This window comes from Vanacampus margaritifer, chromosome 5, assembly GCF_051991255.1.
Source record: "Vanacampus margaritifer isolate UIUO_Vmar chromosome 5, RoL_Vmar_1.0, whole genome shotgun sequence".
Classification (NCBI taxonomy): domain Eukaryota; kingdom Metazoa; phylum Chordata; class Actinopteri; order Syngnathiformes; family Syngnathidae; genus Vanacampus; species Vanacampus margaritifer.
In genome coordinates, this window is record NC_135436.1 from 14797104 (window position 1) to 14822632 (window position 25529).

The 25529-nt window shown below is 37.5% G+C and overlaps 1 protein-coding gene across 10 annotated transcripts in view; it reads left to right on the forward strand.

Annotated features, from left to right (window-relative positions):
• Nucleotides 1–1219: 1219 nt before the first annotated feature.
• The window catches only part of gria4a (glutamate receptor, ionotropic, AMPA 4a), a 126795-nt gene continuing 102485 nt past the window's right edge, over nt 1220–25529 (forward strand). For all 10 annotated transcript variants that reach the window (XM_077565074.1, XM_077565075.1, XM_077565076.1 and 7 more), the window contains exons 1-2: nt 1220–1589; nt 8068–8226. In XM_077565074.1, coding sequence (XP_077421200.1) covers nt 1496–1589; nt 8068–8226 — 253 coding nt within the window. In that variant the 5' untranslated portion in view covers nt 1220–1495. The remainder of the gene's footprint in view (nt 1590–8067; nt 8227–25529) is intronic.

Below are 25529 nucleotides of genomic sequence, written 5' to 3' on the forward strand. Positions count from 1 at the left end.
TGTCACTTTTTTTTTCCTGATCACTCTTATTTTGTAGTTGCTATGCAGTTGTTATGTCCCTTATGATGATGAAGTTGCCAGTTTCTATGCAACTACTATGTTCCTTGTGGTGATGTTGTCAGTTGCTACGCAATCACTATTTTGTGATGAATCCGAAGTTGTCGGTTTCTATGCAGTTGACATGTTCCTAGTGATGATGAAGTTCTGAGTTGCTATGGTCCTTGTAATGAAGTTGTCAGTTGCTATGCAGTTGCTATATTCATCATGATGGTGAAACTGTCATCTGATATGCAGTTGCTATGGTCCTGTAATCGTCACTTTTATTCTGTCACATTGGCCTTTCTTTCGTCATATGGATTTATGCTTTCCCCAGCTGGAGTTTCTGAGTGACACTTTTGTCAGCAAAATAAGGTTTCCTGCCGCTACTCTTCCTTGCAAGCTGTTCTTCCATATGTTCAAGGTTGCTTCCATGCATCCAGCCCTGCTCTCTCAATCAAGGTTTCTCAGCCAAGGTTTCTCTGTTAAATGTTTTTTTTTTTTTTTTTCAGGCCATCTGAATGCAGCCTTGCTGTCTGTTGGTACTTTGTATTTTTGCATCGAAAAACTCTCTGAACTCCCACTTCTTGTGTCTTGTCTATGATTTGGTCTTAACTCCGTACCTCACATGGCATGACAGACCCTATGGAAAAACAACAAAAAAAAAATAGTTATAATATTTCTAAGTATGATAAAGTGCAAACAAACACATTAAGTAGCATAATGTTTCCTTAATACATTGATGAATTTTGCAAATGTATTTACTTTTAGTCTTTTTCTGTGGCCAGATGTTGCAGTCTGGGACAGAAACTGGTTCGGACCAATGCGTCAGGATGGATTGTGCTTGACGCAGAAGGAACCCTTCATTTAAACTTCTCAAGGGAAACAAACGACCGTGTTTTTTCTCTTTGACTCACGCAGCAATAATAAACCAGATAAGACATTTGACATCACTTATGTGGATAAAAGCCGATGATTACAAGCGTGTAGAAAGTGCGTAAATGTGGCGCACGTAATCCACGCCTCTCCATATGAACACTGAATCAGCAGCAGGGAAGGAGAAAGTATATGATGTAGAAAGAGAGCGTGAGAGTGTGAGACTGAAAGAAGGAGAGGGAGGGGAGGGAGGGAAGGAAGGAGAGAGGGAGGAGGGGGCGCGCATGTCCAGTTGCTCCATGCAGTCTGCTCTCCAAGCTCGCCAATCTTGCAGCGACTTTCCCTTACTCCTCCTTCCCGCCTCTGTCTTTCCATGTGCACCGGACACACTGCTCTCTCCTGAGCGGACTGTGCATGCAAGGGGGGGAGAACCGCTAGAAGCGCACCATGGAATAGGAATACTGCCTTGGACAAAGCATACAGTACACGGAGAAAACCTTCCTGTCATTTTCCTGCCGTCTTTCCCCCCTTCATCCCTGTCAATGTATCTCAACACTTTTTGAGGGGACCCAAGTGAAGAAACATGAGGATTAATATTTTCTCTTGGCACTTTCTGGGCTTGTGTTCCGTCCTCTCGGGGTTGGCGACGGGAGCGTTCCCCAGCTCGGTGCAGATTGGTGAGTTGTTGTTTTTTCCATACAGATGTGCCTTTTCAAAGTCTTCAAGAAAAATGTATTTAAGAAACAAAAATGCAGCACGGAAACATTTTGGCCAAGATTCTTTATTTTAACTCATTCTCAAAATCATAAATGGTCTACAAATGCATACAAAGTGTTTCAGTTTGTCTGTGTGTGAATATTTAAAAAGCTTTTTTCCTTCTTCAGTCTTATCTCTCTTTAGACACTGCAGTATTCCCTCCCTCCCTCTCTCTCTCAGTCTCTCTCACCCTCAAGCTCTCCTTCTTTTCCCTTCTTGTGAAAGCAACATTTTTTCTTTCTAAGTACAGCAACCCAAAAAGTGCTAAAGTTTGCAAGATAGCGGTCAGGGTTGCAGATGAACCCACGTGCATGCGAGCTTGTGTGGCGCGCACACGCCACAGGCACGCAGTCAAATGTGTGATAATGAATTCACTGCATCACTCCTAGTGGGGGGCAGTTGGGAGGTCCTATAATGGGATTCATCTCCTTGACTCTGTACCTGCAGCTGCCAATAAACTTAATATGCTAAACATTTATTTATTTTTTTGCAGATTTGCATCCACTCCACGTCACCGTTGCTTCCTGAACACACATCATATAAAATGTGCAATGTGTTGTGTGCTCACAGAGCCAAGGGTGCTGTAAAAGAGCGGCTGGCGGATGATTCTTGAGGGTCATAACTTACAGGGGACCTTTAACCACGTTAGAGTATTACATGCTTCATGATGTTTCATAGAATGTGTTTTTGTATTATTTTGCACGCCCATGCATGTGGCATGTATACAAACACCAGTTCATGTTCATGCGTGCAGACGCTGCTGATCGTTGCGAAGGGTTATGTGCACACATATGTGACCTTTCTGTTTGCCAGTAGAGTTGTTCACTTAAGAAGAGTTAGGTACGTTTGCGGTGCAATTTCACAGAAAGCTTTGCTCTGCGTTTTTCATGCTTAGACTTGGCAAACATCGATTCTGTTTGAGAGAACTGTAGAATAGTGGAACCTCGAAAGTCGAATGCAGGATTTTCAAAATTGCTCTTCCATCAGCTGTATTTGGATTGTATGTTGTTAGTATGTTGCAACTTTCAGCTTGTCCTATCCGGGGTCGCCATAGCCATAGCCAGCCAATTGTATGATTTATTTGGTACAATTTTTTACATTTGTACCCTTATTAACAAAACACCCAGATTTTTATTTATTTTTTTGTCATGGCTTGGGACAGTCCACAGCTTGTTATTGGGTCACTGACTGGGAACTGAACCTGCACCATCTGCACAAAAGACAGCAACATGTGCCACTACACTACCAGTGAGAAATTCCACATAGTTTAAATAATGGACGCTAAACTAATCAGTTCCCAAGTAAATCACCATCACAAAGCCTTATTAACTGTAAAGGCGATTTTTAAGTAACTTCTAACACCTTTTTAATTCAATTGTCATACAACAGTGAGTAAACTACTGTTAAACCTAAACTTGATATAACATTCTATTTCAACTTTGTCAACAAACGACAATGTTTACTAGGGATGTAACGATATTCAAACATCACAATACGATATTATCACAATATGAAGGTCACGGTACGATAATTATCATGATATTGTGGGGAGGTTGGCGCTGCAAAGAAAGGTCACAATATTGTAAAAAATGAGCTCATACTAAAACGCACAAACACACACACAATATTGTGCATTGTTATTGTGCTTTGTACAAAACAACAATGCATATAAACCACCTACAATCTCTAATAACACTTAATATTAAGGCACTTACTTGCTAATGCACCACATATTGACTCGCTTCATTATAATTTTTTACAGTGTTTCCCACACCAGGTTAATACTTGGACGGGCCACCCAAGTAAACTGGCCACCATATATATTTCAAGAAAATTTAATAAAAAAAAACTTTTTTAAAACAAAAACATTTCACAACCATATAAACTGCATGTAACATTAGTTCGCCGTCACTCACTTATGGATCTTTAGGTTAGAGGAGACGCAAATAACAGGACTGAGAAAACCCCCTCCCCCCGGAGTCCACCCACCCAAGTAGATTTCAAATCTGTGAGAAACACTGTATTACGTTCCCCTTCATCTGACAATTAGCATGGAATTTTAATATGGAAGGGCCAAAATCTGCTTTGTGAAAATTAAACTGCACTAAAAAAAATAGTCACCAGAGGGTGCTAGAACTGCACAAAAGTATATCAACCTGACTTTTTTTCTAACAGATGTGCTGCTTTTAATATCGTGACAAGACGACAACAATATATTGTGGCAGTTTTAATATCGCAATATCACGATATTGTCGTTATCGTTATCGTTCCTAATGTTTACATAGAATCTAAAGAATATTATTTATTGCCTATGTTTTGGAATAAATCTGGCAAAAGCCACAATAAGCCAAAGAAAAAGCAAAGAGTTGATCCTTTGATGTTGACATCTTGCATGATCTCAGGCATGTATTGCGAAAAAGCCCCAAAAAAAGCAAAACAGATGCATGGCGGCATTAACCCTTTTATGGCTACTAAATTGAGGTTGTGAAAGGTTTTGCATAATATGTGCACGAGGTCAATGATGGCTGTCCGTCTTTTGGAATAAGTGTCACAAGATTCTCAGATTTGCTGGCGTCCTGTGTGATGTCATGCATTACGGCAGTTTGAACTCTCAAATTGTGTGCGTTACACTTAACAGGCAAATTTTGTTCAAAATATTTTGGGGCAAATCCTAAATTGTACTACTTAAGTGACGTTCAACTTTCAAGGTTCCACTGCAGTCCTGAGCACCGTCCGAAACGGATTGCAATCCAGAAACAGAACCCTTCCAAATGCCAGGAATACATCTGTTCATGTTTTTATCACATTTCATGCCAGTCCACTTATTCTGTTATCAGTTATCCAGTTTTCTCTGAACATGCGAGTTCCCTGTCTTTTCTTTTTTAACAATCATGCTGGATAAGTGTGAGTTCATAATCTGCGATAAACTTAGTAAAAAGAGCATGCAGGATGAACGCCCAGTGAGGGGAAGACACACACACACACGCACAAAGGTAGATGGCAGCTCGTCATCATAATGGCTCCGTTCATTATGTGCTGCCTGCCGACTCCTCCCTTGTCATCTTTCCTCTTCCCTTCCCGTCTCTTTCACTCTTTTATGGTTAAAAGTGAGCTCAATCATTTTGTTTCCAATCACTTAAGACCTTGAAGCATTGAGCAAATCTCAGAGGGTGATCTAATTGAAAAAAATAAGTAAAAAAAATTATGGAAAATAAATACAAATACGTACCATAAAAGTATATGTTGCATGGACAAAAGTTTTGGGACACATTCATTCATCAATTGAATGTAAGGGCCACACAGAAGAAGAAAAAAAACACTATTACTTTAAAGTCTTAATCTTACAGTAATACAGTTGTATATTTTTGAGGGGAAAAAAAATATTTATAAAACTTTCAGATGCCCATTATTAATAAAACTAACCCACCTCTGGGTGAAACACTACAACACTATCTTTGTTCTTCTAATTAATGATAATTTATTACTACTATTATTACTTTTTATTCATTTATTTATATTTTGGTTAAAAGTTATTTAATATTTGATCCCATATTTTTTGGTATTTCGTTGTAATATATGAAGCATGTAAATGGGGTAACAGGTTATCTTATAAATTAAGCACAATGTTCTTTGAATTTATAAGTGTATGTAAATCAGCAATGTAGGAGGGTGCGAGCCCGATAAAAAATCTCGCCCTGGGCGCCACATTTCGTTGGGCTACGTCTGCGCCTGTGGGTATCAGACCAGACACAGGAGTTAGGAACCAGGGCGAGTCTTTCCGTACAAAAATACAAAGTAACAACAGAAAGCAGGGCTGGATTCAATGACCTCGAAGAAAACACTTTGATTGAGAGAGCAGGGCTTGATACATGGACGCAACCTCGAACACAAGCAAGAGAAACGAGGGATAGGAAACCTCAACGTGCTGACGGAAAACCTCGGCTAAGGAACCTCGACATATTGACAAAAGTGTCACTCAGAAACTCCAGCTAGAGCAAGGTTACAATTCCATACGACAGAATACAGGCCTAGATGACACAATAGGAATGACTAGACAAAACAAGAGTGACTATTACAGGACCATAGCAACTGCATAATCAGACGGCGAATTGACATATATGTGAACAGTAACAAATAAACACTATGGTCATTACCGGCCAGTTAGCTCAGTAATATAAACATTCGTCTTTTGACCAGAAGGGCTGGCTTCCATTCCCGTTACTTTTTTTCGCTATTTAACATGGCTGACACAATATGGCGCTAAACTACAATACGCAACACTTGGTCGTATTTTGGTGAAGGGTAAAATAACCAATATGGTCGTTATTGTTGAAGAACTTGTAAGGAACATAGCTTCTACATATCAGCTGCAAAATAAGAGTGACTATTACATGATCATAGTAACTGCATAGCAACTGACGACGTCATCATCATAAGGGACATAGCAACCGCATATAACTACAAAATAGGAGGGACTATTACAAGACCATAACAACTGCATAGCAACTGACAACTGCATCGTCGTACGGGACATACTTGCATATTAGCTGCATAGCAACTGACAACTTCATCAGCATAAGGGGCATAGCAACTGCATAGAACTACAGAATAGGAGGACCTATTACAAGTCCATAACAACTGACAATTGTATCGTCGTACGGGACATGCATATTAACTGACAACTTTATCATCATAAGGAGCATAGTTTCTACATAGCAACTGCAAAATAAGAGTGACTATTACAGGACCATAGTAACTGCATAACAACTGACAACTTCATCATCATAGGGGACATAGCAACTGCATAAAACTACAAAATAAGAGTGATCGTTACCAGACCATAACAACTGCATAGCATCCGACAACGTTATTGCCGTGTGTGACATAATTGCATAGTAACTGACAATGTTATAATCATAAGGAACATAGTTTCTACATAGCAACTGCAAAATAAGAGTGACTATTACAGGACCAAAGCAAGTGCATAGCAACTGACAACTTCATCATCACAAGGAACATAACCACTACATAGCACTACAAAAGAAGACTCAAAATAATTGAATAAAGGTGACATACACATCCTTAATGTGATCCCACATGACTTAATCCAAAACACAGTACAGTAACAATAAAAATAATGACAAGTATGCTACATAGCAACACAAATTAACAATTGGCTTTGTCCTAAATAGAAAAAAAAAGATACTTTATTCACAGAGCATTATGACTTTTCCTTTTCAATTTGACCCTAAATACTCAATTTTTTTTTTTCACATGTGCCCCAGTACACAAAGTAAGATCCATAGAGTTGTGTTCAGATTGTTGTTCAGATGAGTTTGGTTTGGAAGAAATTGACTGGGTCCTGACCTCCAACCCTCGTATCCTACATCAGAGATCTCACAAATATCCTTTTGAAAAGACTCCAAATTCTTGTTGGAGAAAGAGTTGAAAATGTTATTTCAATGTCATGTTAATAGACTTTTGTTCATGTCCTACCTTTAAAATGTACAATGGTGATTTTAGCTCTCATCCGCAAGGTCCCACCCTCTTATCCAAAGGTTATGTCATGATTAACAGGACACATTTGTACATGTCCGCCCCATGTTTGTTGATTTCCTGTTTTGTGTGCATGTGTTTATTCTCCAATTGAATTTGTACTAATGATACAAGTCATGTTTTATTCATTTTCACTTCATTAGCATAGTTGTTGGAGTTAGTCAGATTACAATGTCTGTGGCTTAGTTCATAAAAGAGCCCCTCTGGGATTCCTTGTGAATTTGTAAAAGCTTTTCTTTGCATGCAGCCTACAGTTTGTGGCTCTTCACAGACATGCGTGCTCAAATGTTCATTCTCTCTCAAAAATCTTTGCTCCCCTTTTTTTTAATAGTTTTGGATAGTATGATTTGTCTCATTTCTTTGATCTTTTATCACATTCTCATTTGGTCCGATGGGATACGAGTCTCTCATTTTAAAAGGCCAACTGACATTTTGTATCCACACGCTCATTCCTTTTTGGTGTGTGGCCTCTGCTCTTCCCGTATGGGGCTGACATTTTTGTGATCTGGCCTCCCTCTGTTATCTGTTACCTCCTCTCCAACTCATTATCTTTTTGGCTACTGACCTCTGACAGGCTAGTTGTTTCTACCCCCCCTACCCTTACATCCCGCTCCCTTTTTTTATTTCATCAATGAAACGTGCAGCAATTGTATCCATGGATTTTCTTTCATGGTTATGTATGTGTGCTGAATTACAAGTGACATTTTTCTTACAAACGGTAATGAAGATCTTGGTTTTATTCTCCCTCTCCTTTTTTTGTCACTCTCTCCTCATTAATCTTTCTTGGCACACATTCCTCTCTTTCTCCTCTCCATCACCTTTTCCTTTGTCTCACTCCTCTAGGTGGCTTGTTCATTAGGAATACTGATCAGGAGTACACAGCCTTCCGACTGGCTATCTTCCTTCACAACACTAGCCCGAACGCTACGGAAGCCCCCTTCAACCTGGTCCCACATGTCGACAATATAGAGACAGCCAACAGCTTTGCAGTCACCAATGCATGTGAGTATCTAAGCATTCTCTATACTATTTCATACAATTTGTGCTTAATATTACTCAATATTTGGAGCTTGGGAATGTAAAGAAATTAATCCAGTGCTGACTCAGCATTATGAGTGTGTGGAGAGTGATTACAGTGAAGTTATTCAATTTGTGTACACAGAGTGATCTACTTACTGCAGGCCCCTAAAAACATTACAAAATAATCATTTATCTAAATTTACATTGAATAAAAACAAACAGACTCAAATGAATGAATGTTAGTTAAAAAAGCTTAGTTTCACTGATTAGGCTATGCTCTACAAATTCTGCCTGGCAACAAGTTCAGAAATGCTTTTAATCTAGATTATAATGTCTGATGCCTAGTTAATATTTTATTTTAATAGTAAAGTTGTACGTAAAATCTTAAATGTTTTTGTTGTTTGCGTAATTCATGATATTGCTCAATGAAAAACAACAACAGACAAACAGTAATGGAGAGTGTAGAAGTCTATCTACAAGTGGTCGGTTTCCTGCCTGTCTGTCCTCTTTAAAACAAAAACAAAAAGAAACACAAAAAATCATCTATTTGGTCATGGTTGATCTTTGATAGCTAGAATGTATACTTGAAGTTATGCAAAAACTCTAGACAAAAAAAAAAAGCATAAAAAATTGGGGCACATCTCCAGCTCTGCTCTCTAAATGGTACCATTTTTTGCAAAATTCCATATTTTGTACTTTTTTTACTTTATTGTACTTTGTAAACTTTTTTTTTTATTGTTTGGTTGTTGTTTTTAAATATCAATGAAATGTTGAATGCTCTAAAACATAACTCCAATTGTCCAATTGGTGCTAACACTACAGCATCAAGAAATACTTGTTTATACCATCATAAAAGAAGTCTGATCTGATTGGCAGAAGCTCCTCTGTGTATTGATTTCCTCCCTGGTTATTTGAAGCTAATCTTTTAATATCATCTTTCGACTGGGTGCTTAAAGTAAATCTTCACTCGGTTGTGGTGCTTGTAATGCCCACTCAACAATTTCTTGTGTACGGGTCTCTCTGTGTGGCAAGTGTCCAAAAGCATGTAGTTGTGACAGTTTACTCTTGTGCAAGCATTACCACACCTGTGGAAGAACAGAGTGAGTGGAGTTTACCACATTTGTTTTACCATTGTAATGTAAATAAATGAACATTTGTACAAATAATAAAAATAATGGATGGGAGGTGTGTGATATTTAGAGAGTGTAAATTACATTACATTACCATCTTATGATTGTCAGTGGGAGGCAGGTTGAGATGATCACAGAAGTCATGCCAGTCATGAATGTGAATTAAGATTTTCCTTCACGTGTGTCATATTCCAAATATGAAATCATTTGGGTGATTGTGAACGTATAGGCTTAGCTTATTGTGACAGTTCTGTGTTCAATTCAAAGCATTTTATATGTTCATCTCAACAGAAAGGCAGTCAGTTCTCCTTTATTGTTTATTGAAGCTTTAACTCATTGACCACAAGATATATTAATTATTTACCATACTGGGACAACAATAACCATAACAATGCCAAGACTATTATGATATCACACCATTATTGTATTATCTTCAGGTATCAAAATAGATCCTTTGAAATGTATCATATACAGAGGATTCATATTTTACCGCAGTATTTAAATTATGGTTAAGCAATAAAATTGACTTTGAACACTCCCTTGACTTAATTGGGTAATCAATGCCCCACATATGGCATACAAGTGGAAAAAAGAGTAAAATATAAAATCAATAAAAATCACTGCGTTTTAGGCTTTACATGATCAGGATTTTTTGGACGATGACTGATCAGCAATGAATGAGTTTGAAAGTGAGTTTCTTAAAAAATACATTAACAATAACACATAATGTCTTATTTCGCGGAGCCAATCAATGACGTCATTGATCGATCGGGCAAATTAAGACATTACAACCAATCACCGATTAAACATAAAATGCAAAATATCGTCCAATCTCAATCCAGCCGATTAGATCAGTGCATACATAGCCAACATGTATAGCAGCTTGGTATTATTCGGCAGTTAAAATTCTCCATTTTCTCAGGACGTGGCCCGGAAATGCAGCATTCAATTGGCAGTTTTACATAAAATGTGAGTTAAAGTTTTAGAATGGTCAAGGTGGCAGTTCATATTTTAAGGTATACAAAGAATTGTTGCTTCAAAGTCTGAAACAAATAATACTAATTAGCTGCTCAATTATGATGTGATATGAATACCATCACTCCAGGACAAAAATATGTAAAAACTCCCATTGATACTCATGCATTTATGAATCCATATGGTGTCGTGTAACTCCTGTCCAAACATTTAATTTGACAACATTTGTGTCATTTACTTATGACAATAATTTAGTAGTTAAAACACACAATAACATTTTGATAATTTAATGTCAATTCATTTATTTCACTGCACACACACAAAAAAAATGACTTAAGGATGTGTAAGTGGGAAGGAACACAGTGACTACATATCAAATTGCATCCTATTGTATTATGCGTAGCATGAATCGCATTGCTGTTGCATTAAATGGGTGTGAAGTGTTCTGAGAGAACAAAAGAATCGAACTAGCATTTTACAATGCGCCACAGTGACAATTCATGCATAAAATAACTACAGTACCTACAATTGCATCTTCATTATGTCCTCAAGTAATGACTAATTAATGCTACACAAGCAAATGTCGACTAAAGTTGCAGAAGCATTTTATTCCCTTCAGACACAAATATATCTCTGGCTGCCAAGAAAAACTTTTCATTTTTTTTTTAAGAAATGTACAGTACATAGTAATAAGAAAAATTCAAACCGATTTATGCTGGCTTGCTTCAGTATTTTTCGTCTCTCTGCTTTATTGAGGGGGTGTGAAAGATTAACACTGAATAAATATGTGAGGTCAGAACATTTAAATACATTTGGTCAGAGAAGAAATTGAGAGTTCCAGAATATGAATATTAATGTCTCACTCTCTTTATGATGCATCAACATGAGCAAATTGATACATTGTGACTCTTAAGATAAGAAACATGAACTATATATCACTATTATTATTATTGTCAATTGTAGGAACCAAGATGTCAATCTTGTAGTTATATACGTACATGACTGAAATTGTGCCCATACTTTCGCATCAAAAAGCAAAATGCAGAGCATGTCTCAATTAATTTCTCCAAAAATCTCATTTCAAAGCAGACCTTTAACACAGGGAATTATTTGAAATATGAGTCTAACTGGTAAGCTTCAGTTCCCGAGGCATATCTACTTACTATATTAGCAATGGGCAAAATTGTTTTGGGTAGAAAAATCTGCAGACCAATATGATCTTTGACATCTTCTTCATGCATCTTGGAATTGGATATCAACAACAATCTACCCTCATTGCCCACTTTATTAGGTACGCTCAAACTTTCTCTCATCATTAAAACTCATTCACTGCCATTGACAGCTATAGACTTAAAAAAAAAAAAAAAAAAAACATTTTAACTATTTCTATTAGTTTAACATTTATTTTCCATTTTTGTTAACAATAGTATGAAAACCTAGATTTTTTTTGTACATTTAGAGCAGATATAAAATTTGTGATTAATCGTGAATTAACTAGTGAAGTCATGCTATTAATTACGATTACACATTTTAATCGCCTGATGCCCCTAATTGTCTTTTAAACAAAACAACAAAAAAATTTGTATTTAATATATATATTTTTTAAAGAAAATATAAAAAATTAGGGGCGCCAGGCGATTACAATTTTTTATTGGAATTAATCGCATGACTTTACTAGTTAACTCACGATTAATCACAAATGTTATATTTGTTCTAGTACAAAAAAAAAATCTAGGTTTTCATAAATTTCATACATACAAATTTTTTTAACTGATAGAAATAGTTCAAATGAATTTTTGACGTCTATAGCCGTCAATGGCAGTGAATGAGTTAAAGGGAGTTCAGCACCACTGCAGCCTACAGTACAACCAAGGCAAGCAAATATCACAAGCACTCGCAGTCTGAACTATTGATACAAAGCAGGATATGATCCTAATGTTACAGATTAAATGAAGACTCACCAGATCGGCGACATGTAGCAACCTCATATTGTCTAGCACTGGAGAGCTTGTGGGAATTGTAGTATCAATTTCATGTTCTTTTGCTCACTGGAGCGATTGCTGCTACGGCATTAGCCCATCTTCTTTTTCATCCCCCAGTTGTAACGAGCTGTTATTTGATTCATCGTCACTTTTCAATCATCTCCAGTCTCTCCTTTGACACCTACAACCAATAAGGCATTTTTTTCACACAAGAACAGCTGCTCACTGGATATATTAATTTCACTCATTTAAATTCCACATAAATAATTATTCAAATTTAGCTATTTACACACAAAAAGGAGACATGTATTTTTGGTCACTATTCAAAATAGTTTCCAGTCTGGCCATCACTCATTCCGTACCACGCCTGGCACATGTCAGAGGAAACCAAACTTCATGCCTACTGGAACACGTGTAAGTATTGGCACAGGTAGTGTAATACGATTTTAGTCAATTTGATCAAGGTGCAGGCAGATTGATTCTGAGCTCTGTGGAAATGTGTGGCAGATGTCACTCCATCCATTTTCCTACCACTGATTCTCAGTAGCACCGTAGGTCAGCTGGGGCTGATCCCAGCAATGACAGCACACGTACTGCAAGTAGCAACAAACTACCATTCATACTCACTTTCACACCTACTGACATTTAGAGTACTCAAGTAACCTAAAAACGTTCTTGGATGGTCTGACAAAGTTGTAGCATCTGCGCATGGAGTACATGAAAAACTCCACATAGAACAGCTAACAGTCCCAGAAACGTGCTAAACCCGTGCAGTTTTTTTTTGTTTTTACTGCCCTAAATTTACTCCCTGTATTCTTTTCTGCTCTTATTTTTGTTACATTTCTGATGCTTGTGTTGTCAAATACTCTCATACACACTGCTGCCAGTTGGCCTTAAGGAGAGAAGTGTCTGTAAAAGGAAACTCTTTCTAAGTCAAGCGTCAGACAGTCAACAAGCAGAAACACTTCTTCTGTCTCTTGGTTCCGAGACACTCATCCTCTTCCTCCTCCTCACTTTTGTCCTTGCCTTTTCCACCTCATTTCTTTCCCTCTTTTTCTACTCGTTTAGTCCTCATCACGTTTTGCCGCCTCTCCCTGAGCACGGGCGTGGTGAATGGATCTCTAAATTAATCCATGGCTCTTGCTCCGGGTAGTGAGCAATGCCTCTGAATTAGAATAGGGAATTCTCCCGCTGACCTTGGCCAGGTTCTCTCTTTTGCGGTATTCAAGAAGCGTGAAGAGATGATTTTAAAGGAATCACATTTCTTGCTAGCATTGTCACACATTCAAGTACTGTATAACCTCAGCTGCTGTATCGTTTCCGCTTATTTACTGTGTAGACGCATACATACAGTATATATTCTGCTTTTTGTAGTCTTTTCATTTGGTATATACCGTATGTGTCTCTTTCTTTTAAGTGCTGCATCACAGTGAGCTAGCGGTTAGTGCTACTAACTCACCGTTCAGAGGTTTGGAGTTAGCACACACAGATGCACGATCGGGGGTGGAAGGTGATGTGCCCATCTTGAAGTGGACTTTGAGTGTGCTCATGTAGACTGCAAGAGTCTCTCTGAGCTGGGTTTAAAGTGAATGAGGGGAGCCGCTTCAATTAGCCAGGAGTCGGCTGCGTTCCCTATTATAACGGAGAAAACATACTTATACGTGTGCTAGTTTAGGAAATACAAAAAGAAAGAAAACTCCACCCATGCAAACAGTCAGACTGCACTTTGCGCTAGACTTGCTTCTACTGGTTTCGTACTGTTTTTAAATATGTCCACTTCAGCATACTCTAGTGTGTAAAAAAAAAATCTTGAAGTGGACTTTGAGTGTGCTCATGTCCTGCATCTATTTGCCATGTAGACTGCAAGAGTCTCTCTGAGCTGGGTGAATGAGGGGAGCCGCTTCAATTAGCCAGGAGTCGGCTGCGTTCCCTAACACAACTGAGAAAACATACTTATACGTGTGCTAGTTTAGGAAATACAAAAAGAAAGAAAACTCCAGCCATGCAAACAATTAGACTGCACTTTGCGCTGGACATGAAAATAGAGCCCTCAGAATTGTCCAGGGGGGGTCTCTGCCACTTCCTCAAAGTCAGATGGGAATAGCTCACATGTGACCTTAATCAGGACAAAGCTGGAAATGGATGGAAGGGTATACAAATTCAACTGAGCTCAGTGTTTCATCTCCATTCTAGAAAATAATGTATATGGACTGGTGTGACCAAGACCGGTTAATATGTGTGTCTCATATGGAATATGAATTGTGTGCAAGCGTGTGTCAATTTGAGTCATGGGAGTATAATCAAGTGAGCGTGTGAACGTGCATGAGCGGTGAAAAAAAGAATCAATTTGGACAGAAAGCTGAGGTGAATTAGGAACAGAGGAGAAAGCGACCAAGAGGATTTGCAACAAAGAATGACTTATGTGGGGAGGGGGTTGCAACCACAAATGCACTGAACTTTGGTAAGCATGGTCACTATTCTTCAATTTGAATTCCTTTGTGGTTCAAACTAAGATCATTAATATTTATTGTGAAGCCACAGCAGCCATGCTTGTGGCGTGTTCTGTGGATTAGATGCAGAGATCCCTAACCTCATTCTTTTAATGAATTTCTTTTAGGCTGTGCCATTGAAAATCATTTAAATCAATACTGTTTTGTATTATTGATGAACAGATTGCATTTACATACATGCTTGATTAATTCATCTTATTATCTTTCAAGCTGTGTGACCCGCTGAAGTGCCTCTCTCTGCTCTCAATTTCTGAGGACAATACTGGTCTTTACATTTGATGGTGGTTAGGTTACACTTCCAAATGATGTAGCGGCACATTATCAGGAACACAGTGAAACATGATGGCAACCCGTATCCATCGAAATGATTTTTTTTTCCATCGGCAGCACGGGCATTATGATACAATTTCTCTCCAATCAAATATTCAAGCTTGACTTGACCATAATTTTCACTGTTGGTGCCCTTATAACAAATGATAGAACACACACATGCACACACAAGCACGCACACACAAACATCAGAAGGTAATGGCTTGAACTGAACATTGTAGATTGAGTTTAATTGGGTTTGTATAATTTGGTGTGAGCCAGTCTGCCTCATTTAGGTGCAATCTGTAAATTTTGTTGTTAACTGTCATAGACAGATTGTGTGTTGTAAAAACACATTATGTTCCCTCTCTCGATCTTCCCCTCCCAGAAAACGACTTTGAAATTCTGAAATTTCCTCCCCCTGGCGCAGATGTTCACATTTTGTGTGTATGTGAATCGGCAGACATTTAACCTGTAGACGACTGGCACATTTGTATTCTGTGTTGCTCTTCAGTCTTGTAAACTAGGAAATGGATGAATGAAATTTGCAGCTATCACCTTCAGTTAGGGTGACCATATTTTAATTATACAGCCCAGATACTTAAATGATACTCAAAGTTTAGTCAAAGATGCCATACATTAAAACTATTTTAACATATGCCTCCTCTGAATAGGTAGAAAATGAAACAAAAAACAGAGCTCTCTTTTGAAGTCTGGCTCTTTCTGCCCAAAGATATATATTTTTTCCCAGGGGATTGGGGGTGGGGTCGAAACCGTGCCATGACCACGTCTCCAGTTTGGGAGCACAGAGTGCCACCAGTGAGCTCAGCACCGTATTTGAACACTGAGCAAGTGATGTATGTAAAAAGCTCACCTACAGCAATAATAACATGCAAGTTCTTATACATCATACAGAAGAATGTTTTGATGGACATTGTTTTGTGCTCTCTGGGAAAGGCTGTTTTCCGTTTGAGCATAAATGAACCAAAGTTGGATCCAAAGTAACAGACATCTTCATTAGAGGAAAAATTCAGATTTCCTCCACAATCATTCATTTATCATTAACTCATTCACTGCCATTGACGGTTATAAACGTAAAAAAAATAATTTGAATTTTTCTATTAGTTTAACATTGTTTTTCTTCTTTTGTTAACAATTTGTTTTTTTATTGCACATTTAGAACAGATATAAAATGTGTGGTTAATCGTGAGTTAACTATTGAAGTCATGTGATTAATTATGATAAAAAAATTTAATCGCCTGATGCCCCTCATTTTTAATAACCATGTTGTCAGGCGATTACAATTTTTTATTGTAATTAATCGCATGACTGCATTAGCTAACTCACGATTAATCACAAATTTTATATATGTTCTAAATGTACAATAAAGATTTTTTTCCTAGGTTTTCATACTCTTGTTAACAAAAGAGGAAAAAAATGAATTTTGGACGTTTATAGCCGTCAATGCCAGTAAATGAATTAATAAGTGTGTCTATATACGTTTCTCTTTATAATGTACAACATTAGACTTTTGCCTTCTGTAAAATCTCTCATGTCTGTCTGATAGACTCCACCTTGAAAGGGTGAAAAGGTGGCATTTTGAGAGAGCATGTTTCAGCTCTGACGTTGGACAAAAAATATTAGCCACCAGGGGAAAACAACCTTGGAAATGTGTTAGGTGCATACAGTAAATGAACTATTTTTAGCTCACCTTAGATGGAGTCTATGAAGCACTCATGGTAGTCAACATACAGCATTTGTATTGATATGTCATGCTTGGCCCAGGGTGTAGTCAGTCTTTAGTCGGACGTCAGCTGGGAAAGGCTCCAGCTTCCCACGACCCTGAACGAGAAAAGCAGTCTAGAAAATGGGTGTGCGGATGTCAAGCCTAAACCCTTACCATATATTTGCAATACAGCATACCTCTTTGGAAGTCTGCCGTCTCGTTTAATGGGTCAGCCATCTTGTGTAGATGATGTGAGACACTCTGTAAGCGCACTGTACGATCATCTTTAATGCTGATGTTTTCTGTGGTTGTACGTCTTCTTAATGGCTACACAGGGGAAATAGAGTGAAATTATATCTGGAAACCTGGCATGGCGAGGAGATTTACTATGCAGCGAGCCTGCTTTTCATCACGTTACTTACATACAGAAGTGGCTGGTTGACGGTGTTAGCAAATACTAAATGAGTTTTCTGGTATCAGGGTATGAAGTCAAATTGAGTGGATAGATTCGTTTCACATTTACAGCTTAAGAGCACCACTACTAACTGAAATATTTCAGTTTGAAGGTTGTATAATGTGATTCAATTCTAATGTTCTTTCAACACAGTGGTTAGCACTATCACAGAGTGGTCCATTAATAGTGCTCATATAATCACAGTTGATACACATTTTGCCGTATATATTGTGACAACAACAGGGAAAACGATCTTAGCTTTTCGACAAACTATATGACAGGGGCGGGGCATCAAACTTTGAGTTTCGTAATTCCTTCTTAACTAAGCATTCTCTGTTGTACATTTGACCTAAATCTCTGAAAATTGGGAGGCATATGAAGTAGCCTATAATGTACACAAAAGTCCTTTATGGCCATACGCTAAGCCTAACAGGAAGTCCGCCATTTTTAATTTCTTTGGAATCTATCGCCATTTTTGTTATATTTTTATGTAAGTCATATTTTAATGAACTTCTCCCACAGATTGTATCCGATCGCCTTCCAACTTTGGGTGTTTCATCTAAAGATGCTTAAGATGAAAAGTTATTAAAAGGTTTTAATTTTGGCCCACACTGTTGCCATGGCGATGTGCTGTTTGTACAGAAAAATGATGCTGTTTTTGAGGCTCTAAAGCTTAGCAAATGCTCATGAAACTTTGCACATACATAGACTTGGCATACAAATCAATATTTTAGAGATTTATTGTGTTATTTTCATAAAGAGCTCAATAGTGAAGCCTTTAATCACTTTGAACCAAAGTCAAACCTAAAAGGAAGTCCACCATTTTGACTTTATTTTTAATTAATTTTTTCAAACTCCTCTCCCTGAATGTATCCTATCGTCTTCAAACTTTGCGTGTTTCATCTAAAGATGTTTAAGTTATTGAAAGCTTTTTATTTCATTGCATGCTGTTGCCGTGACAACGCACTGTTTGCAAAGAAAAATGATGCTGTTTATTGTGAGTATTCATGACACACAAATAAAGCCTGGGGGGGAAAAAACTACACTTTTTCCTTCTAGCGCATCCCTCTCCTGTGTGGTCTTTACTCCCACTTCACAGAAAAACACTTCAATTTTCTTGCCTCGTTATTTATTCTTTTGACCGTCACCATTATTCACCATTTTAACACCATTGCGAGCTAGTTTACATGTATCAATATTTGTCAGCTGTTTTGCATGGCAATTTAGGGTGTGTGTGTGTGAGTGGAGCGGATCAACAGGAAAACATTCAAGATAACAAGGCGTGTGTCAGTTTTGTGGCATTTTGGGACATCATGCTTAAACTAATGTGTTAGTACTGACTGTGTTCATTCACAAATCCCGCTATATTCTATACTGCTTGTCGTCATAAGGGTTGCAGTGAGCTGGAGCAGATAACAACATATAAAATAGTTAAGTCAGGTCATCTTTATTTATATAGCGCTTTCAAACAGCCTTAGCTGTCACAAAGGACTGTCATTTTTTTTGCCCTGGAGAGCTCAGTATTGTTCATTCATCATGTCATCATCATTGCTCTCTCTTTTTTTGTATGTGGGTGAGAATGTGTATGTGCATGTGTGTGTGAGTGTGTATTCATTAGTTCACCTAAAACCTATTAAAAAATCCCATACCGTTCACCTAAATCGAACACTTCAGAACCCAGCCAGAGCTGTGAGGCCGTCAGGAGACCCGAGGAAGGACCAAAGAAACGGTCATTATTAATCAATAACTCCCACCAATTAATCAAATAATCCGATTCAATTTTATTTTGCATTAAAGTGTATAACAAACCCAAGCGATGAAACAATGGCAGTAAAGTCCACACAAGAAGTAGAGATTCAAACCCAGAACCATCCTAAGCGCTTACCATGAACAAATGCATAACAACAAAACAAACAGGACTGCCAAAGAAAGGCAGTATTTGTCGGCTGGAGAATTGTCTCTACGTGGTCTGAGGATTTTAACACAACATCTAATAAGGCGGCAGCAGTCAAACTTAAAATAATGGAGCAATAAAAGACAGCTATTTCTCATCAATGAAGTCAACCACTTTCTCTTTGCTCAACACACACACACACACACGCATTGGTCGTTTAGTATCTCAATAAGGTGCCAGTTTCAAATTCAGCTCATTCTTTTAATCCACGATAACAACTACACACTTAATAGCGTTCTGTGTTCTTTTGTATGCGCGCACAGCTACGCGAGGTGGCTCACTGGCGGCGCGTTAACTGTTCCCTGCTAAGTGTTTCTTTGTCAAATCAAGTTATTGTAGCCTCAGCCCAATCGAGCAACTAGGAAGTAATATTATTAGAACAAGTCTTGTGTTGCAGCGAGGCTGTACATCTGCTCTTGTTTATCTGATTTCATTTAGCAGTCCAATAAAAAAGAAGTCTGTTTCTTTGTTTGACTCGACTCTTTCATTAGAAGGGAAGGATGGAAAACAACAAAATGGAGGTTAGTGTCAACACTTTAGGGCTATCCCGATCTAAGGATTTGATTCTGATTGAATGTGTTTTTTCCTGTTTACACTGCCTTGACAGTTAACACTATGCCTGTTTGATTGTGCCACTTGGAATCAATTGTATTAATGATCATCAGGTGAATCAGGTCAGCCTGAATGAAAGTAGAAGTTTCCTCCGTTACTTGATGCTGCTCGTTATGAAAAACAGTGGTGCTTCAAAATTTCCATCCATCCATCCATATTCTTAACCACTTGTCCTATCAAAGCAGGATTAAATGTGTCTATTTTTTCTTTTTCTTCTTCTTTTTTTTATAACAAAATACTACAAAATAAATAAATACATAAATAAATAAATAAATAAATAAATATCTGCATGAACTAAGGCAGTTACATGACAAGATGAGAAGTAAAAAATTTAAAAAAATATATAATACATTGTGTCTAGGGATGTTCAATACCACTTTTTTTTCCTGACTGCTTTTGATACATAAAATTAATCTAAAAAAAACTAAACGAAAAAACAATGACAGAAAATCCTATAGAAAGTATTGCATGTTTCCTTAAAATTGCATGAAATAAATGCCAATTTTCTATTCTTATCATTTCTACTTTCTGGTCATAAAACGGCCACAAGAGGGGCCACCATCGAGAGTACCGATACCTTTAAATAATAATACGGATACCTGGTATTGGTGCTCGCGAGCACTGGGTTAAAAAAAAAATAGGTTAATCAATATTGAATTGATTTTCCTTTTCATAGACTATTAACAATTCATAAAGCCATAAATAGATAATTTTAATCTACCCCCCCCCCCCATACATTCATAAGTAAATAGAATTTTAAAGGTCTCAATGTTTAAAAAAAAAATAGAATTTTAAATGCCTCAATGTTTGTTTTTTTCCTTGCTGTTTTCTTGAAATTTATTGTTTACGGGAATTTCACAAATATTTTCTTGCATTTACAAAAGACAGTAAATTAGTATTGATACCAAACCCTAGTACTCGCCCATCCCTAATTATTTATCTTCATTTATTTCTCTATGTTATTGTCTGCCAGTCATTGAACCCTGAGGATGTTTTACTCCCACAGGTGTTCCTTTACACACAGTAGGACAGCGAGAGTTCATTTGTTCTTTTTGCCTTTTTGCTACATTATCTGGTCATGCTTTCATCTAAGGCGTGAATCATTTTCAATCAATCAAATAGTTGGGTCGTATAGTTATCCGAATTTTGAGGGAATTGTTTGCTTCTGACAGATCTATTTGTCAACATGCCCACAGTGCTGTTAATTAAAGTGGGAACAGCGTTTGTAGACCCGCAATAGACTACTCAGCCCTGAGAATAAAAGACGTGATTGATGATGGGATGATGTTTTGCACTGATATCACATATTGAGCATAAGATTGTAAGATGAAGCTATAATAGCCAAAAAGCTTTGTAGTAGCTTTGAGGAAATGATTGTGGTGCTCACAGTTGGATCGAAAGTCATATTAATGAAATTCTTGTTGGTCGGTCTGCAGTTTCTTGAGGCAGTGAGACTTTTCATTAGATTGTTACATTCCAAGATGATGGTTGACTGATCTTGCATTTTTTTTTTATCTTGCGTAGGAAACATGTACAGTGGTGCAATGCCAATTGATTTGAAAGCAATAAACATAGCAAAAACGGTTTAAGCTCATTACCGTATGTGACACACTTCTGCTCCACACTTTGGATGAAAAGATTTTTATAAATAAAACAACACTGGCAGGATTTTACGATACAACATTAATTGTTTTTGGTGGTAAAAACGTTAAAATACAAACTCCAACTCTTAACTTTGTTCAAATGTCTTAGCGCATATGTTTATTGAACAACTTTTCAGATTTGCAAAATGTTTATTTTTTTTCTTCTTTTAAATCTTAAACAATTTGAACAAAAAAATTCAGGAAGCTCTTAGGATCATCAATATGTCATAAAAACTAAATGAAAATCTAATTCACAAGTAAATATCATAGCTCTCCATAGTTTTCTACAGTAATTTTTGAAATGTTAAACTCACATGTGTCTTTGTTTTACTTTAAAACAAAAACAAAATATGCAGAGAGTTCCTTGGGTCAGCAGCATCTCTTATAAAGTTAACTGAAAATCGAAATAAAAAGTTCCCTGAGATCAGCACAGTTTTAAATGGATCTATTATCGGCCACCAGATAAAAGAAAAAGACTGACACCGATATTCGTCAAAATACCAAATATCGGCGCAGATAATCGGCCTGGCTGATAATCGGTCTATCCCTAGCGATAGTGCAAAAAGAAAATGTGACCAGCACACAGAACGAACACGGGTGCATGAATCAGGGCTAGCCTCATCTTGCTAGCATCGGCTAGCAACAAGCCCGATCGCCGCCAAATTCATATCAGTGGCAGTGGGAGCATAGAATGGAACAAAAGGGCAGCCTTGCAAAAATACACTTTACCAGATTTTTGTAAATATCATAATATATATAGAATATTATAGATAAATATTTCCTCCCGTTTGATTTTATTTATTTGTTTGTTATTAGCGTACTGTTTGGTAAGCCAAAGACACATTTCCATTTCCTTGGTGCAAAATCAAAATGTATTTCTATTCTATTCTATTCTGTCCAATAATACATAGACAACAACTGCTTGGATTAGTAAGGATTACTTTATTTGGCGTCGATGTCTTAGTACAGAGGTCACTAACTCCGATCCTTGCGGGGGCACCTGCATGTTTGACAACAGGGGTCACCGACTTTTTGACGTCTGAGAGTTACTTGTTGGTACTGATTAATGTGAATGGGCTGCCAGTTTGATACACACTGCTGAAATAACACAACTCAAATTCTGGTCAGCTATAAAAAATAAATAAAAAATTAAAAAAAATAATAAATATTTTTATTATTATTATTATTATTATTTTAACTCTTTGACTGCCAGACGTTTTCAGAAACGGGATGTCGCCAGTGCCAGCCGATTTAAGCATTTTGACTGATCTTTCAAGGTCCACAGAAAATGTTGTGTTTGGACTATGGAAACACACATTCCACCAAATGAAAAGATTAAACTCTCATCTTTCATCAGAAAGTTGTTTCTACCTTATTCCGTTCTTCAGTAATCAACAATAGAAAATGGTTACTTTCATCGAAATGCTCTGTTTTGAAACAAAAAACGGAGAAAAAGAGCTTTTTGTGAAACGATGTTATTTCATGCACTCTAGTGAATTCTACACTTCTTTTTGTCCATGAATGATGCCACAAACACCTAAATAGTGCTTTACTTCTGTAATACACCACCACCAAAAATGAAAAAGTGTTTTTAGTTTGCAAAATACGTTTATTTCTATTCAACAGTGTAACAATTTGACAAAACAATTTTGCAAACTATTTACAAATGTGTGCAACTGTGGTACTATTTACAATTATGTGGATGTTTCAAATACAGTTTTTCTTTTTGTAACGTTCTCCTGCGTGCAAGGAGAGGGAGCAGGATTTGCACTACAGATTACTTTCACTTTCCATTGTCCGTTTCGCGTGCAGACGGCCTTTTTTTCCGGGGAATAGCAAGTAGCAGACTGTACCCACTCCGCCGATGAATATGCATTGGACTCGGGGCACTCTTCGTCGTCCGATTGAACGTCCGCCTGAGCGTGCTCGGTTGTGCTCCGCGTTTTCCGGTGTTAGCATCGCTAGCCCGTGAACCTTTATGACGTCATCATAGCCGCCGCGTCAACGCTTCCAACTTCGCCGTCAACCTCGGAGTCACCAACATCATCATCGATGATGATCATCGTCGTCATCAATGTGCTCTTTAGCGTTGGTCGATGCTTTTCGTCTTTGAAAAAAACTGCTCGAGCGTGAGCTGCTTGCAACCGGTCGCCATGTTCTCTTCCCTTCCCCAGCCATTGTCCCCTCTAGCTCCGCCTCACGTCTTCTACTGACGCCTAACCAATCTTGTCAAAAGAGAGTCATTGCTGCCATCTAGGGGCCAAAAATAGTCATTAGGCTCACTAGATCTGCTTGAAACTTTCACCACAGCTGGGCAAGGCTTTCCTCCACCCGTTTCAAAAAAAAATGATAATAAAATGGGTGGACGTCTTTTAACGTCCTTGGCGGCCCTCCGTAGGTTTTTACAGAACGTCATTTAACGTCTTTGGCAGTAAAAGATTTAAACTGGCCCATGGGCTAAAAGGTCATTGGGGGCTACGTTGGTGACCTCTGCTTTTGATATTTACCCTCCTCCAACACAATTCAAATGATTGGATCATCCTGATAACGGTCCGGACGTGGATGAATTTTGATGAATTCTGGCCCAGTCCAATGCTATCTTGCCCGTTTGTCCAGATTTGGTTGTAATGAGGAGTAAATAATGTCATTACAGCATGCGCCCACAGAGTAGACGTTCCCTTCAGGTAATCTGACTTCATTGGTATAATAAGCAGACTGGGTCTCTTTGACCCATAACTGCATACACACAAACACACACGCACGCACACACATAGAGCATTTCGTTAGGGTCTCTTGATGTGGGCAAGAGGATTCAAATGTAAACATAAATTGTATCATAGTAGCTTTTGCAAGAAGAAAAGATGAATAGACGCCGCCTCAGTCTGAACACAGGTTTGGACCCAAATGGAGTCGTGTTCAGTGTAATTGCCTACAACATCTTTGTGTTGTCCCTCACTCGCTCATTTCGCCGCTCTTGTTTTCATGTTCTAATCAAAGCATTTGCATTTACTGACTTTCCTCTCGTGTCTTTTATTCCTCCCAGTTTGTGTCTTGAGGCTGAGAAGCATAAACGTTCACGAGCATGTAATGGCAAACACAAGTGTTGCATATTTCAGCATTTTACAGCTTCTCATTCTCGTCTTTGATTGTATCCTATTTTGATAAGTGGCTGCGGCTCTACAGAACATTTCTGGGTGACAGAGCACTCATTGCAGGCAGATATTTATAGGAATAAAATGCTGCATATTGATATTTTTCTGTTTTCTAATTATTATGCGAAATCATTAACATGATCAGTGTATTCAGGTGAACATTATTACCGGTAATTGCAAACTGTAACATAATGTATTTTTTTTTCAATTGTTTTTATTTTATTTTATTTTATTAAGGACAAAAGGAAGAAAAGAAAGTACAAATGAATGAAAGCCATCTCCAATCAAATACTTCCCACCTCCAATGAAAATAATAAAAAAAATAAAAACATAAAGGAGACACATACGTTTATAATATAAACATTTGTGCATTCCTATTTAAATAAATGTTCCCTTTTTTTTCATAAAAAAACATATATAACATAATAAATTTCCAGCCTGATGCTGATTGTGATATTTGGTACAGTAAAATTCGGATAACAGATTACAGTAACTGGTTGAAAAAAAAAAAAAAAGGGCAAAACATTTTATTGTTTTTTTTAATACTTTATCCTTTAGCATTTGTTTAACAGAGAGAAAAAGCTGCAAATATTGCTTGATTTTTCACCATTTTCTTTATTTTCTTTTTTTTTGGTGACAATTGAGCATCAGTTTTTTTTGTCTTGTGTTGCAATGTGCTAATGTGTAATAATAAAGAAAGAAAGAAAGAAAGAAAGAAAGAAAGAAAGAAAGAAAGAAAGAAAGAAAGAAAGAAAGAAAATACTGTCCTTTTTGTCAACTGGCTGGATGGATGGATACATTTTCAACTATTTTAAAAGCTAATATTGGCCATTTAAAT